At 34.2% G+C, this 18,026-nt stretch overlaps 1 protein-coding gene and 1 long non-coding RNA gene across 2 annotated transcripts; both read left to right on the forward strand.

The window, feature by feature from the left end:
• Positions 1-2,911: 2,911 nt before the first annotated feature.
• On the forward strand, positions 2,912-8,317 carry LOC121399874. Its single transcript, XR_005965303.1, has 7 exons — positions 2,912-3,472; positions 3,564-3,660; positions 5,036-5,075; positions 5,624-5,715; positions 6,513-6,875; positions 7,565-7,690; positions 8,143-8,317. It is a non-coding gene; the product is annotated as an uncharacterized LOC121399874 (long non-coding RNA).
• Positions 8,318-10,661: 2,344 nt separating this feature from the next.
• Positions 10,662-17,904, forward strand: LOC108705527 (uncharacterized protein DDB_G0286299). The gene is made up of 11 exons (XM_041581235.1): positions 10,662-10,715; positions 12,209-12,292; positions 14,020-14,107; positions 14,945-15,059; positions 15,195-15,416; positions 15,771-15,890; positions 15,997-16,110; positions 16,325-16,453; positions 16,558-16,659; positions 17,292-17,369; positions 17,513-17,904. The coding sequence occupies exons 1-11, from the start codon at positions 10,662-10,664 to the stop codon at positions 17,673-17,675; spliced, it is 1,269 nt and encodes a 422-aa protein (XP_041437169.1). The 3' UTR covers positions 17,676-17,904.
• The last annotated feature ends 122 nt before the right edge of the window (positions 17,905-18,026 follow it).

Genomic DNA, 18,026 nt, shown 5'->3' on the forward strand with positions numbered 1-18,026 from the left:
ATGTAATTAACTGCTTTAGATTCGTCTGAATATGTACTTTCAGAAACGATATGGTTTTTTAGGGTGTCCATACTGTTAGGGGGTCATACGGTGCATAATGCACATACCAGGTGCTTGTATTGTAGCAGTCAGTGTCATATGTGAAATTTCATATGTACTATTTTCATTTGGGCGTCTCTGTATGCCACCTAGTTTGGTAAATATTTTCATATCAGGCATCAAACTGTTCAGTACACCCCTGGTGTTCATATTTAGGATGACTTTTGTTGGTACGTTACAAAATGTGGGGTATATAATGGGGTAAAATGCAAGCTTTGTGACTATTTTCAGAAAATTTTAAAAAAGCCTTATGTTTAGCATAGCTTTACGGTCTGGTAATTTGAAGTAGAAAGATGTAATTACCTGCTTTACATTTGCCTGAATGTGTAATTTCAGAAACTCTATGGTTTTCTAGGGTCTCCATACTGTTAGGGGGTCTCATTGGGTGCTTTTGTTGTAGTAGCCAGTGTCATACTTGAAAATTCATATGCCCTATTTGGATTTAGGGGTCTCTGTATGCCACATAGTTTGGTAAATCTATGTTTATTGGGTATCAAACTGTTTAGTAGACCCCCGGCATTCATATTTAGGATGCTTTATGTTGGTAATGATACTTGGACGATACAATTCTGGAAAGTTGAAGCTTTGAGGCAATTTTCAGATATTTCCCCAAAACCGACAATTTTGGGAAAGCCATGAGACTCAGTAGTTTGGAGCAGAAAGGCATAGGTACCCATTTTAGATTCGATAGAATGTGTCCTTTCCAAAAATATATGGTTTTGGGGTGTAAACATATATTTCTGTGTTTTTTGACCCCACAAAAAATGCAGTCAATGTTTTTATTTTTTATTAGCTGAAGTTACCCACAGGACTATTTGTAATCGCTAACTTTATTTTGGGGCTTCTAAATGCCAGATACTTTGGTAAACCTATGAACAATGGCCACCAAACTGTTTGGAGGAACGAACTCTTGGTACGTAATGTTACACGGGTGATATGGTGCTGGGAAGTTGAAGCTTTTAGAAAATTTTCAGATATTTCACCAAAACTGACAATTTTGGGAAAGCCTTGCGAATGTGTACTTTCCAAAAATATATGGTTTTGGGGGGTAAACTTATATTTCTGTGTTTTTACCCCACAAAAAATGCAGTCAATGTGTTGATTTTTCAGTAGCTGAAGTAAAGTCCTGAACAATTTGGATGTGCTAATTTCATATTGGGGTCTCTAAATGCCAGGTACTTTGGTAATCCTATGCACAATGGGGATCAAACTGTTCAGTGGACCCCTGGCAATCATATTCAGGGTGCTTTTTCTTGGTACCTAATATAGTGTGTGATATGCGGAGCAGCAAACTAAAACCTTTGAAGTGATTTTTCAAAATTTTGATAAATTCTGAAATGCTACGTTCAGACAAGCTTTGATGTTTGGTAGTTAGGAGTAGAGAGACACAGTTACCCATTTTGGAATCGGCAGAATGTGTACTTTCCAAAAATATATGGTTTTCTGGGGTAAACATACTGCTTCAGGATTTTGTGGCCTTGGAATCAAAAGTATTCAGTTTTCTGCCTTCTGCTTTCAAAATTCGGTAATATACTGCCGGGAGTTTTTGCTGTACAGATGTCCTAAATCTGCCTAAAACTATACATATTTGGTATTGGCACGTTTGAGAGACATGAGGCTTTCCAAATCAGTTGGAAGTTTCGTAAAATGAAATATTTTTCAGGAAAAAGTTCATATATTGTGAAAAAATAGGAATTTTTCATTTTTTTTGTATTTAGCACTATAAATCTTTTTGCAGAGCTGGAAATACATTAAAACTCAGGCAGATTTAGAAACTCAGTTTCTCCCGAAAAAAACAATGTATAGTTTTCCTAGGTGAACTATAGGTTTCCCCTCAGAAAATGCCCCTAAAGTGAGAGAGCACAGAATGTTTCAAAAACGTCTGGCATTTCGCGTAAATAAAATGGTCAATTCTGCTGGCACTTAATGGGTTAATAAATTTAGAAAAATTTGTGATTTTTTTTTAAAAGTAAAATTTAAAAAAAATTGTGATTTTTGCATTCGGAGTTTAGTAAATAACCCCCTTAGTTTAAGAGCAAAGTACTTTTTTAGATACTTTTTATTGTCTTTTCGGTGCAACTTCCATACTCCATTCTGGTTAGCAACCAAATACTATATGCAAAGGGGAATCTAGCTCAGGTAATGCCTTTGAAATGTTTAGCTGGCAGTCAGACGCGATATTGTCTCTCTAACTCAGTTACTGCATTTTGTCATATTTTTCCTCTCTCTCAAAAAGTCCATATCAACCACCATAGGTTGTATAATAATTGGCAAAAGTGGATTAATAAGTAGATTGACATAAGTCTAGCATAACAAAAGGCAAAAATAAATATTTATGTAACAATTACTTGAGACATGGGCTCATTTATCAAGACTGGGCAAATTTGCCTATAGCAAACAATCAGTGATTAGCTTTTTGACGCCAGCTGCAAGTAGAACAATGAATGCAGCAATTTGATTGGTTGCCATGGGTTACTGCTCATGGGCGAATTTGCCCAGTGTTGATAAATGACCCCCAACAGGTTTAACATCATTGAAGTGTGTCTTCATGTTGTAGCTCTGGAAAGTAGCCCAAAGTTTGCATTCGTGATATGCATACTTTGATACAGATGTATTAATTGAGCAGAACAGTGCCTCTGTCCAGACTCTCCATTGAAAGACATGCAAATGGATAGGTGCACCTAATTTGTATAGGTATGGGACCTGTTATCCAGAATGCTTGGCACCTGGAGTTTTCCAGGTAATGAATCTTTCTGTAATTTGGATCTTCATTCCTTAAATCTACTAGAAAAACATGTAAACATTAAATAAACTCAACTGGCTGGTTTTGCTTCCATTAAGGATTAACCAAATCTTAGTTTGGATCAAGTACAAGGTACTGTAGGAATATGCTTAAAATCATGGTTCTTATGCTTTCACTAACAAATCCTTACATTACATGGTTAATTGTAACTGCAATTGCAAGGTTCAGTGATACTTCAGGCTGCAGGGCAACACACATTGCTCAATATTATCTGTACACCTTGTAGAAACTGCATACCGTTACTGAAATATATGTAACTACAGCTGTTGCACTTTAGTTATTTCTGTAACTTTGACATCTTGCTTCCCCCACCCTATGTAACTTCTTTGCTTCTCCTATATGTAGCACATGTTCTATTTCTGTGATTCTGCAAACTTTGCTGTATGTTTGTCTCTCTCCTTATACGCTGTTACGGGGGGGGGGTTACTGGAGGGCGTGCAAATTAATCAGACAATTTCTGCATCATTTCTTGTGTGGTGCAGTGTTTGTCTCCTGGAGATCTCTGGATCCTAAGTGAGGAGCTCCAAGGGCGTGGCAGGTACAGGTTGGTCAAGGACCCAAACCCAACAGGTACTTATTTTATTATTATAGAGAAAAAAGAAATATCTTTTGAAAATCTTAATTATTTGGATAAACTGGAATTTATTTTTCCTTAATTTAGAGCATTTTGGAAAGCAGTTTTCCAGATAATAGATCCCATACCGGTACTAAGCAAAAAAGAAAAAACGACAGTGGGAAATAAGTTGACTGCTAAAAAGGTGATGGGATAAGAGACTTTCAGGGAGTATAAAGTGCAATCAGATTTTTGATAACAGCTGTAGAACTAGTTTAATATAGAAACAATATTGATTTTAATGTACATATTTATTGGGAATTTAAACATGTATGTAGAAAAACACACCTGCATATATACAAATTTCAAGGTTTGGCCTATAAATATAGGGGGCTGAGTTATGGTTGCTCCAGCCTTTTCTTTCCTCAGTGCTTTGTCTTCCTTTTTAGTTTAGTTCCTTTCTTGGAATCTTTTACTTGCACATTCTTTTGTTTCATTTCTTTCTTTCCAGCCTTTGCTTTCTTCTTTGAGCTTTCTTTCTCTGGAGCCTCTTTCTTCACTGTTTCTGGGCTTATTTTCTCTAAGGACTCTGTCTGTTCCTTTTGGGACTTTTTCTTTTTAACAGGGCTAAATATTGAAAATAGTAGTGTGTCATCACGGGGGGACAGGGGGGAGAGTTGTAGGGGGCCCGGCCACCCCATACTTTCTTGATTAGCCGGGCCCCCCTGCTTTCCGAGAGCTGCCGACTTCGGGAAGGCAGGGCGGGAGCAAAAGGGGAGGTATCTTCTGTCCATTGCTTCCCCTTATTGGTCACTGAGTTTAAGTCCCGGTTGAGCTGCTCAGTGATTGGATAGTTGAGGATTGAACTTCTCCTCCAGCTCATCCAATCACCATGCAGCTTTACCCGGACTTGAAATTCTGTGACCAATAAGGGAAGAAAATGCTGTCACTGGAAGAAGATGCAGCCACCTTTGCTCCCCTCCTCCCTTCTGTAGTTGGCAGCTCACTGACAGCAGGTGGGCCACACTAATGAAGTAAGTGTAACATGGCAGGGCCCCCATAAAGGTAACCTGTTGTGGTCCCTGTTGTGTGGTGGGGCCCTGGGCACCAAATTTTTTTTAAACTTCTGGGGGGGGCGAGTTTTTTTTTACATGGAGATTTAAGGGGTCCCGGCCACCAATTTTCTTATAATGTGGGGGGGGGGGCCTGGGGCACCAATTTTTTTCACCATGTGGGGTCTTAGCCACCAATATTTTTTAATGGGGGCCCCTGACCACAAATATCTTTTTTTAATGGGGGGCCCTGACCACAAATGTTTTTTTCAATGGGGGGGCTGACCACCAATATGTTTTAATTTTTTTTATTTACATGTGGGAACCATAGCCACCAATGTTTTTTTTAGTGTGTGGTGGACCTGTGGGGTGGGTGTACCTGTAGGTGGAGCTTGTGGTGGGCACAGCCCAGGAAATGTTTTCGTATGGGGCCCTGCGATTTCTGATGGTGGCCCTGTGTGTCATACATCCTAAATGTTTTTTTGTTTTTTTTTAAATAATTTTTAAAGTTTTCTATTTCTTTTACAGAAACTTACAGAATAGAAGAAAGAAGCAATAAAATTTGAAGGTGAGCGAGTGTGAGCATTATAATGTTTTTTTTTTTTTATAAAGATGTGAGTGGACAGTTGCAATGATATCATACACAACCCTGGACTGTTAGGAAATATGCTATTTCAGCTATTTAGTAGGGGATTGTGATATCATTGGATGGAAATGGGTGATGATTTTGACTTTAGTAAGATTCTTAAACCACAGTGACCATGTTTTCCAACATGTATTAAGTCGATTCTATCTTTTTAAAATCAATACCTCAATTTTTCATATTCTATTGATTGTAGCCATTCCCACTTTTATAGATAAATAGCATGTTTCCACTTCTAAGGCACCCCAGTTCTTGCTGTTTTCAACATGTTATGTATTCATCTGTTTTGTATCATGTCTTAATTTTGTCATAACTAAATAGTACACTTATAGGATCTATCATTATGGGTTTCTAGATAAGGATTGCCATACCTGCATTTTGCTTTATATAACAATAGTACTTGATCGGTTGATAATTCTAAAAGTACAATTATTTTTACAAATGTTTTAACATTCTCTCTTTTCCTTTAACAGAAAAACCATTTTGAACCCTTGAAAAGAATGTACTGTAGAACAAGAATGTATTTCATTATACGGAATCATTATTTGTACAGATACCATATCAGGTAAATAAAACTATGGTTTTATTTAAAGTAATTTTATTTTAGTTGGGAAATCATATATTTTTTTGTTGCAGAGCTAAAACCAAAATGTTAATTTTTTTCTTGACAAACACTCTGCATGGAGAATGCCTTCATTCCTATTTCAAAGCGTAAGGCACATTTTGCAGTTCTGCATAACAAAATCTATAGGTGTATTTATGATTTTTATGGATTAGAGGTTTTTGAAACTCACTTTCTCTAAAACCACGAATGTCATTAAATGTATTAAAAAAATCCAAACTGAAAAAGCTCAAACGGGAAAAGTCACCAAAACTAACAACTTTTTTGTATTGTTGAACAAAAGTGAAAACCTCTAAAACCACGTATCAAAGAAAGATCTTCCAGTTGTAAAAGGGATATGTGCCTTCGACTTCTACATGATTTCAACAGCTGGAGTATTTTTAGATTTGGAATTGTCACAGTTTTGTTGCATAATAAATCCCAACAAAGTCGCACTTTTCTCTTCCACAACTTATTTTGGATTTTGGGCATCAAAACACTCGATCCAAAAAAGTTGTGGCTTAATAAACCAGGCCTGTAGTGTAAATATCATACGATCCAATGGAATGTTGCTGTATTGCCATCAGTATGTTTGCCTTCTCTCCTTTCTATATTGCCCTGCAGAATGAGTATAATATAATTCATCACATAAACACATTTTGTGACCGTATGGGTCCCCAGTGCATCTGTTTATGACAGCGTTACAGCTCTTCCATATGATTGTTGCACAAAGTTACATAACAATGTATTTTTTTTTCCAGAAAACAAATGATTCTGAAATAATCACATTGGAAGAAAATGTAAGTGGATATGTTACATATATAATTGCAATACCGGTTTTCCTCCCAATTGTACTGATCGGATGGCTTGGATGGTAAGTCACTTCATGTAACTGTGTTCTTTTTATAAACATAAAAAAACATTTACCATTGCCACTATTAAAGCTATCCCAAATTAGGCCTTAGCACATTTGCAGAATGTCACATTTGTTTTGTTGTTTTGCAGGTATCCAAGTATAAAAAAGCTAAATTGAGAACAGAACAGTAGAAATTGCTACAAGTGATGGAACAGAAGAAATTGCCAAAAGTGAACGAAAAGAAGACATTTCCCAGAAATCCTAAAAAGTATGTACGCCTCAAATTAGATAAAAACAAAAAAAATGTCATATGGGTATTTTTTTTCTCTCTATGAAGTCTCATATTTGTATATGTGGAATGTGCTAAATAGCGTAAATCAGGCATCTAGACAAATACAAGAGTCCTCTGCACTCCCATTATCAATATATTTAAGACAAAGCATAGGACTGGCCAGATATGGGATGACTTTGATGAAGTTGGCCATCTTAAAAATATTGCAATATATAGACAAACAATCCCTGTTTTGTTTAAAGGGTAAGGCATTTTTCAGTAGCAGTATGCACAAAATGTCTCTGTCTTAAATATATTGATAATGGGTTGAGTGCAGGGGACTCTTGTATTTGTCTATATGTATTTTGTGGTCACAGCCTCATTGCACCCCCGCCTAATGGTTTTAAGAATTAGTGGTGAGTAAAACTTTCCCTTGTTTGTTAAATCAGGCATCTTCCATGCACTTTCATAGAACAGTTACATTTACACCTCAGGGAATACTTATAATGTATTATATTTTAAACATATATGGCGTTTTTAACAATAAAATACTTTTTTGAGGTATTTTATGTACACTTTGCTATATAGAAAGAGTGGCATTTGTCTATACTTACTTCTCACCAATGGCCAAATGATCTGTGTGAGTTTATAGCATTGAGTTTTTCATACTTCCATTGGTTTTTCAGAAAAAAGAAAAAGCCTGGGCCTCCATGAAAAAAACTCATAGAGGAGTCATTGGAGGAAGAGAGAAAAGACAAGGAACAGGCATCAGAATCCAGAAAAATTCCTAGTCCAATTTTAGAACAGGCAAGGTGAGTTTCTAAACTTAAACTAAGCTTTTTATTCAATTAATTACTTACTCCTCGCCATTCCAGATGAAAGAAATGTTTAGAATCATTATCTTTCCAATTTTGGCAAAAAAAGAAAAAAATTAAAGCCTCTGAGAAAGAAGCAGAACCAGAGGATGTGAAAAAGTATGAAGATGAACCAGATAATGTGAAACATCAGGAATCAGAAAGCGACAAAACTCCCGAGTCCGCTATTAAAAAGATAGAGTAAGCCTATCAGCTATGATTTTGTGTTTGACTATATAAAACACATTACACTGACCAGTTTCACATGATCTAGAAAACTATGAGAAAATGCTTTAAAAATACAAAAAAACATTCTATTCTTTTCTCCATTTTCAACCGGATATGTATACACTAACAAATCTAAAATTGATTCAAATGATATTTTCCTTATATGTGTTTTTTTTTTACAGGTGTCATACCAGGATAGAGGAAGACCAGCTTTCAGATAAGCAAGAAGACTCAGGTATAGACTATTTCATGCCATTTTTGGCCGAGTACCTTACAAATAAAACCCCCTCGCTAGGCGTGTGCATAAGAGGTGAGTATACGCATATGAAGCATCATTCATCTATTTTCTTGTGTGTGTGTGTGTATATATATATATATATATATATATATATATATATATATATATATATATATATATATATATATATATGTTTATGTTGCAGGTTTGAAATTAATGAGTGGACAAAAAAGATTGGAGAAGAGCAGGACAGTTTGCCAGCAACTCCTGCAAGCTTCATGGAGCAGGATAATGATGATATGAGCCTGTCATATACTGTGTAAGTTTTTTTTAAATATCATTGTAATAATATTGTACTTGTTACAAATATACCAATACATGTTACACAATTTCAAGAAATTACAGATATGGGATCCATTATCCAGGTACCCCTTATCTACAAAGAGCTGAATTAAGGGAAGGCCATCTCCCATACTCAATCGTAAGCAAATAATTTATATTTTTAGATATTATTTTCTTATCTCTCTGTAATGATAAAATAGTATCTTGTACATCATCCAAACTAAGATATAATTAATCCTTATTGGAGGCAAAACAATCTGATTGGGTTTATTTAATGTTTAAATCATTTTCTAGCAGACTTAAGGTATGCACATCCAAATGTAGAAAAGACCCCATTACCGAAAACCCCCAGGTCCTAAGAATTCTGGACAACAGATTCCATACCTGTATTTTATTTCCCATTCAATGAGTACATGAGGCACCTGGCATCTCAAGCTTTTTGGGTCTATTGGTTTCTCCTTCTCTTTATGTAGTTTTGCTTTAAATGTAATTCCTTTAATTTTATAATCTTAGGCTCAGTATATAAATTATGTTACAATTGACACAAAAAGCAATCTAATTAATTTGTGTGATCTCTATATATTATTTTCAATTATGCAGAGTAAGGCACATGCAGTAGATACATGAAGTCCCTGATGATAATGAAGAAACAAAAGAAACACATGTAAAATATAAAAGGTGAGTTTACTAAATACGTGATGGTAACACAGCTAGAGTAAATCCATGTCTGTTTATACTCTAGTGTTCTTGGAAATAGATAAGAGTAAATAAGTGTTAGCATGCTGGAATCCTCTAGGGACCAAATAGAGGTATAGTTTCATTAATTATCAAAAATTCCAAAAGCAGGCTTTTAAGATAAAATGTACAATTTTATTACATCCTTTTAATATTCAAACAGTCCCCTCATGGAGCCTAACACATTCATGCATAACCAGTACCCAGTCATAAGCAATCTCTGATAAATTAGTTAGTGTTTTAATCCTTAAATACCATCTCTCATAAATCCTCCCCAAGGCTAAAAGCCAATTACAATCTCACACATATGCTATTTGCATCATTAATTAGAACCAGGGCTATTCAGTTCGATCGTTCAGAAACACTTAATGATATTAATATACAATCCATGTTACATGGTACACATTAAGTATGAATTTAAATGACATAGTATCAACAATAAATAAGTAAATATAATTATACATAACAAGTAACATCAAATATAAAATTTAAACCTAGTGGAAACCTGGTAGTTAAATATCCAGTATACCTCTCTTCTACGTAGTCTATTTAGAAAATCTCCTCTCCTAATGCCAGTACTGATCTGTTCTATCCCCTGCACAGAGAAATATTTTGTTACTGTCGTTACATTCCATGAAATGTCTAGTGACACAGGTTTTTCTGCTGTATTTAGTATTGCTGAATTGATTAATGTGTTCCCTAGTTCCTTCCTTAAGGGATCTGGTGGTACATCCCACATATTGTTTATTATATTTAGTACACGTAATTAAATGCTTTATTCTTTTACTGCAACAATTGATGCACTGTTTAATTTTGTACGTTTTATTAGTCACTGTGCATCTAAATTCTTGAGAAATTTTCAGATATTTACACGTGATACAGCGGTTTTGTCCACATCTATACATCGATTATATTTCAGAAATTCAGTATGTTTCTTTTGTTTCTACTTGTATAGACTTGTCTAGCACTCTACCTACTCCCGGGCCCAATGCATCAAAAAAGTCGCTGTCTGCATACAAAATTGGTAATTTCCCCCCCATATTTTCTGCCCTATATTAGGCTTTTTTAATGATGTCTTTCCCATAACCTCTCTCCATGAACCTATTATTCATATCCTCAGCTAGAGTTCTAAATTCTCCAATAGTTGAACAATTCCTTCTTAGCCATAAGAATTGGCCAGTTGGAATCTCAGCTATTTGGCTTATCAGATGACACAAATGAGCATGTGGTAGTAGATCCATGTCTGTGTCAAAATATTTTTTTAGTAGATGTATCACTGTACTTTATATTTAAGAATAACATTTAGGGTGTATAACATACTACTGTTTTGAATACTTAGCCCTGCTAAAAAGAAAAAGTCCACAAAACAAACAAAAAAGCTTAGAAATGGAACAGACAGAGAAAGAAAGCTCAAAGAAGAAAGCAAAGGCTGGAAAGAAAGTAAAGAGAATGAGCAAGTAAAAGATCCCGAGAAAGGAAGCAAACTAAAAAGAAAGACAAATCACTGAGTAGAGAACAGGGCAAGAAAGGAATCAAGCAATAATAAGTCAGACCCCATATATTTATAGGCAAAACCTTGAAATTTGTATATATGTGTGTGTGTACTTATATGTTTAAATTCCCAATAAATATTTACATTAAAACCAAGTGTATTTATATTAAACTAGTTCTACAGCACTTTATTCTCCCTGCAGGTCTCATTTCCATTACCTTTTGTAGCAGTCAACATACTTCCCACTGTTTTTTTGCATAGTACCAGTATGGGATCTGTTATCCAGAAACCTGCTATCCAAAATGCTCCAAATTAAGGAAATATAGACTCAATTTTATCCAAATAATTGAAATTTTCAAAAGTTTATTTTTTTTGTAATAATAAAAAAAAAATAAAGTGCCTTGTACTTGATCCAAACTAAAATAGAAGTAATCCTTATTGGAGGCAAAACAATCCTATTGGGTAGACAAAGAATGAAGATCCAAATTACAGATATTCAGTCTGAGAAAAGGCACAGGTGACTATAAACCATAGTAGTCTATCTGAAGCAGACACAATTTTTACCTGTGCAGTGCGATGCTTTTTTTGTGTTACTGTTCCTTTAAGATGTGTTTGTGGCTAGTTAGGGCATTGTGACATCATTGACAATTAACTGGTTTGTTTATTCAGGTGTTACGCTGGTTTCAGTTAACATCTACAAAAACCAAAGAAAACAACAAACTTACTTAAAACTTCAATTAGATTACCAGTAACGGTAAGGAAACTTTTATGTGCCTCTAAACTTTATGCTTGTAATGTATATAGCATTTAATATTTAATTTGGGAATATTTTTGGATATGGAATACAATTTGCAATATTTATCATGGCCTCAGATATTTAGTTTGCTTGTTGTTTCTAATATTTTTCCTGCTATGAATTGTCTGAAAAAACTCATTTTGTAGAGGTTATCAAGGTATTTGTATATTTTTGTATGCATCGTTCAGTTTTTTTATGAAAATGTGAGCTGGCCAATGGCATTGCAATAAAATTTTTACAAATGGAACTGTAACCGTAACTGTAATTATTTTTTTTTCCACATAATTTAAATATGATGTACTGGACTGGTAAAACTGATGTGTTTGCTTCAGAAACTCTACTATAGTTTATATAAACAAGCTGCTGTGTATCCATGGGAGCAGCCATTCAGTTTGAAAAAAGCACAGGTGACTATAAACTATAGTAGTCTTTCTGAAGCAGACACAATTTTTACCAGTGCAGTAGTACTTTATAAATGAACTACTTTGAAAATTCTCCTTTTTTTGTGTTACTGTCCCTTTAAGACTTTTTCATGGCTAGTTGGTAGGGCATTGTGACATTATTGGATAGAAAAGGGTGGTTATTATGATGTCATTATGACATCACAATTAACTGGTATAAACTGCTAGAGTTTGTTCATTGCAGGTGTTACACTGGCTTCAGTTAACATCTACTAAACCAAAGAAAACAACAATCTTACATAAAACTTCAATTACATTAATAGTAACGGTAAGGAAACTTTTATATGCCTATAAATTTAATGCTAGTAATGCATATGGTATTTAATATTTTATTTGGGAATATTTTTGGAGATGGAATACAATTTGCAGCATTTATCTTGGGCTGAGAAATTTAGTTTACTAGTTTTTTTTTTATAAATATGTGAGTGAACAGTTGGGGCAGATTTATCAAAATGTGAGATCTAGATGCCCATTTACTAACAATCTAATTTACATTTTTTCCACGAATATCTAAAAATTTGTGGTTTTCTTGTTTTTAAAAAAATAAAAATTTGAGATGTATTAAGTGTTGAAATCCACGAAAACCTCTAAATCAATACTTTTCCAGGTAAATATTGTTGAGGTCTTATAAAAAAAAGTCAATGGGAGCTGCACTGATCTTATTGGGCAATTTTAAATCAATGTTTTATAATTTTTTTTCCTGCTAGGAATGGTCAGAAAAAGTCGAGTTTTTAGAGGTTGTTAAGGTATTCAGTTTTTTAGTGCATCGTTCAGTGTAATTTAATGTTTGTAATTTTTATCTGGATTCTTCAATAAATGTCATAACATTCGTGGTTTTAGAGTTTGTGAGTTTAGTCGTGGTTTCACAAAACTCTAAAACCACTACAATCTGACTTTTGATAAATAGGCCCCTTAGAGTTCGCCAGAGAAAAACTCCCACTTTCTATTCATTCTTATGGGATTTTTAAAAATGTATTTATCAACGAGTGAAAGATTTCACCATTTCATAAATCCACTTTAAAAATCTTATAGGAATGAATAGAAAGTGGGTGAGTTATTTTGGCGGATGAGTTCAAAATCGCTCACATTTAATAATAATCATTTATTTTGGAATATCTTAGATAAGGTATATATTTTGCTATATGCAAAATATTTGTTGTCTTTATGAAAATGAGAGGGGATAGAAAATGGTGTTGCAATCATATTAAGACGTGTCTTCATGGCTAGTTGTTTGGGCACTGTGACATCATTGGATAGAAATGGGAAGTGATCATTATGATGTCATGGCCATCAGACTTAACTGGCACAAACCGGTTCAAATTGGTACATACAGGCAGCACATCTAGAGTTTGTTTATTTGAGGTGTTACACTGGCTTCAGTTAACATCTAAACAAAACAATCTTACATAAAAACTTCAATTTGATTAATAGTAACGGTAAGGAAACTTGTATGTTCCTCTAAACTTCTGGCTAGCAATGCATATGGCATTTAATATTTTATTTGTTTACGTGTTTTTTGATAAATATGTGAGTGGACAGTTGCAATGATATCATACACAGTCCTGGGCTGTTAGGAAATATGCTATTTCAGCAGGAGATTGTGATATCATTGGATGGAAATAGGTGATGATTATGACTTTAGTAAGATGTTTAAACCACAGAGACCATATTTTTTTAAAAAATAATTCCTCCATTTTTCATATTCCATCGATTGTATCCATTCCCACTTTGCTAGGTGAATTGTATGTCCAATTCTAAGGCACCAGAGCTCTTGCTGCTTGCAACATGTTATTTATTCATTTGTCTTGCATCATGTCTTGTTTAATTTCGTCATAACTAAATAGTACAGTTATAGGATCCATCATCATGGGTTTCTAGATAAGGATTGCAATACTGCATTTTGCTTTATATAACAATAGTACTAGATAGGTTGATAATTATAAAAGTACAATTATTTTAACAAATATTCTAACATTCTTTCTTTTCTTTTGACAGAAAACAATTTTGAACATGAAAAGAATGTATTTCAGTTATATTTTATGGATAGTATTTGGAATCATTATTTGTACAGATGCCATATCAGGTAAATATAAAACAATGGTTAACTGACTAGTAATTTTATTTTAGTTGGGAAATCATGTTTTTTTTTTTGTTTTTTTTTTTTTGCTGCAGAGATAAGACCAATATGTTATTTTTTTTTTGGCAATCACTCTGCACGGAGAATGCCTTCATTCCTATTTCAACGGTTAAGGCACTTACAGTAAATATTTTATAAAGAAAATTTGTAGGCATATTTATGATTTGTGGTTTAGATGTTTTTGAAACCACGACTAAAAACTCACTCTCTCTAAAACCACGAATGTCATGAAATGTATTAAAAAATCCAAACTGGAAAAAGCACGAACGGGAAAAGTTGCCAAAACGAACAACTTTTTTGTATTGTCGCACAAAAGTCAGTGTCAAAACAACCTGAAAACCTCTAAAACCACGTATCAAAGAAAGATCTTCCAGTTGTAAAAGGGATATATGCCTTTGACTTCTACATGTTTTCAACAGCTGAAGTATTTTTAAATTTGGAATTGTCACAGTAATAAATCGCAACAAAGTCGCACTTTTTTCCTCCCATAAATTAATTTTGGATTTCAGGTGTCAAAACACCTGATCCAAAAAAGTTGTGGCTTAATAAACCAGGCCTGTAGTGTAAATATCATACGATCCAATGGAATGTTGCTGTATTGTCGTCAGTATGTTTGCCTTCTCTCCTTTCTATATTGCTCTGCAGAATGAGTATAATATAATTCATCACATAAACACATTTTGTGACTGTATGGGTCCCCAGTGCATCTGTTTATGACAGCGTTACAGCTCTTCCATATGATTGTTGCACAAAGTTACATAACAATGTATTTTTTTTTTCCAGATGTGAAAACAAACGATACGGACATAACATTGGATGAAAATGACAGTGGATACATTATATATATCATTGCAATGGGTGTTTTGCTCCCAGTTGTACTGATGGGAGGGCTTGGATGGTAAGTCATTTCTGCAACTATGTTCTTTTTATGGACAGAAACATTTACAATTGCCACTATTCAGGCTGTTTCAAGTTTCCAGGCTTAGGCCTTAGTACATTTGCAGAATTTTACATTTGTTTTGTTGTTTTGCAGGTATCTCTTTGCCAAGCAGAAAAAGGCTAAATGGGTTTTTGACATAGAAGCACAAACAGCAGTACAGAAGACATTGCCACCAATGAAGGAGCTCTTGCCACAAGTGATCGAACAGAAGAAATTGCCACAAGTAATGGAACAGAAGAAATTGCCACAAGTAATGGAACAGAAGAAATTGCCACAAGAGAATGAACAGAAGACATTGCCCAGAACTCCTAAAAAGTACGTACGCCTCCAATTAGATAAAAACAAAAAAAATCTGTTATATGGGTATTTCTATTCTCTCTATGCAGAAGTCTCATATTTGTATATGTGGAAAGTTCTAAATGGCTTAAATCAGGCAGCTTCCATATGCTTTCATAGAACAGTTACATTTACACCTCAGGGGTTACTTATAATGGATTATGTTTTAAACATATATGTTGTTTTTAACAATAAAATACTTTTTGAGATACTTTCTGTACACTTTGCTGTATAGAAAGAGTGGTTCTTGTCTATACTTACTTCTCACCAATGGCCAAATGATCTGTGTGAGTTTATAGCATTGAGTTTTTCATACTTCCGTGGGTTCCCCAGGAAAAAGAAAAAGCCCCGGGCCTCCATGAAAAAAATTATAAAGAAGTCATTGGAGGACATGGGAGAAGATGAGGAACAGGAATCAGAATTAAGAAGAATTCCTAGTCCAAAACAGGCAAGGTGAGTTTTTGAGCTTAAACAAAGCTTTTTATTCAATTAATTACTTACTCCACACAATTACAGATGAAAGAAATGTTTAGAATCATTATCCTTCCAATTTTGGTAGGCACAAGAAAAAAGAAAAAAGTAAAGCCTCTGTGAAAGAAGCAGAACCAGAGGATGTGGAAGATCAGAAATCAGAAAGCGACAAAACTCCCGAGTCCGCTATTAAAAAGACAGAGTAAGCCTATCAGCTATGATTTTGTGTTTGACTATATAAAACACATTACACTGACCAGTTTTACATGTTCTAGAAAACTATGTGAAAATGCTTTACAAAAAACAAAAAACACATTCTATTATTTTCTCCTTTTTAAACTGGATATGTATACACATAAATCTAAAATTGATTCAAATTATATTTTCCTTATATGTGGGGATTTTTTTTTCTACAGGTGTCATATCAGGATAGAGGAAGACCAGCTTTCAGATAAGCAAGACGACTTGGGCATAGACTATTTCCTGCCATTGTTGACCGAGTACCTTAAAAATAGAAACCCCCCAGATAGGCCTGTGCATAGGAGGTGAGTATACAGATACGAAGCATCATTCATCTCTTTTCTTGTGTTTCTTCTTCTAATACTGAACTGCTTTTCATGGTCTTTATATATTTGTGTTCATTTTGCAGGTATGAAATTTATGAGTGGGCACAAGAGATTGGAACAGAGCCAACTCCTCCTGCAAGCTTCACAGAGCAGGATAAGGATGATATGAGCCCGTCATATACTATGTAAGTTTGCTTAACATATCATTGTAATAATATTGTACTTCTTACAAACATACATTTCTACCAATACATGATAATAAATTACATATGTATTTTATTTGGCTTCCACTGGCATAAAATGCTGTCTTGTATGATTTTTTTCTCTCGTCTTCTTTCTCTTCTTCTTTCCTCTGAAAAATTTTGAACAATAAAAAACTTTTAAAAAAAGATTATTTCCTTTTTCACTGTACTATGTACATCACCCCAACTAAGATATAATTATTCCTTATTGGAGGAAACAATCCATTTGGGTTTATCTAATGTTTAAATGATTTTCTAGTAGACTTAAGGGATGAATATCCAAATTACAGAAAGACCCCTTACTAAAAAAATAAACCCCAGGTCCTGAGAATTCTGGATATCAGGTTTCATACCTGTATTTTATTACCCATTCAATGAGTACATGATGCACTTTTTCCTGTGATCTCAAGCTTTTTGGGGCTACTGATTTCCCCTTCTCCTTTATTTAGTTAGTTTTGCTTTAAATTCAATTACTTAAATTTTTTGATCTTAGGCTCAGTATATAAATTATGTTACATTTGACACAAAAACGAATTCATTTGTGTGATCTCTATATATTATTTTCAATTATGCAGAGTAAGGCACATGCAGTGGATACATGAAGTCCCCGATGAAAATGAAGAATCGGAAGAAACGCATGTGAAACATAAAAGGTGAGTTTACTAAATACGTGATGGTAACACAGCTAGAGAAAATCCATGTCTGTGTCAAAATATTTTTTAATAGATGTACCACTGTACTTTATATTTTTTATAACATTTAGGGTGTATAACATACTACTGTTTTGAATACTTAGCCCTGTTAAAAAGAAAAAGTCAACAAAACAAGCAAAAAGAAGCTTAGAAAAGGAACAGACAGAGTCCTTAGAGAAAATAAGCCCAGAAACTGTGAAGAAAAAGGCTCCAGAGAAAGAAAGCTCAAAGAAGAAAGCAAAGGCTGGAAAGAAAGAAAGTAAATAGAATGAGCAAGTAAAAGATCCCGAGAAAGGAAGCAAACTAAAAAGAAAGTCAAAGGAAAGAACAGTGCAAGAAATGCTCAAGCAATAATAAATCAGACCCATATATTTATGAAAATGTAAATTTGTATATATGTATGTGTACATATATGTTTAAATTCCCAATAAATATTTACATTAATACCAATATTGTGTCTATTTTTTTAAACTAGTTCTACAATTGTTATCAATAGTTTGAATGCACATTATTCTCCCCGAAGGTCTCTTTTCTATCACCTTTTGTAGCAGTCAACATACTTCTCACTGTTTTTTATTTTTTTGCATTGTACCAGTATGGGATCCATTATCCGGAAAT

The sequence above is a fragment of the Xenopus laevis genome, chromosome 2L (assembly GCF_017654675.1).
Source record: "Xenopus laevis strain J_2021 chromosome 2L, Xenopus_laevis_v10.1, whole genome shotgun sequence".
Taxonomy (NCBI): Eukaryota; Metazoa; Chordata; class Amphibia; order Anura; family Pipidae; genus Xenopus; species Xenopus laevis.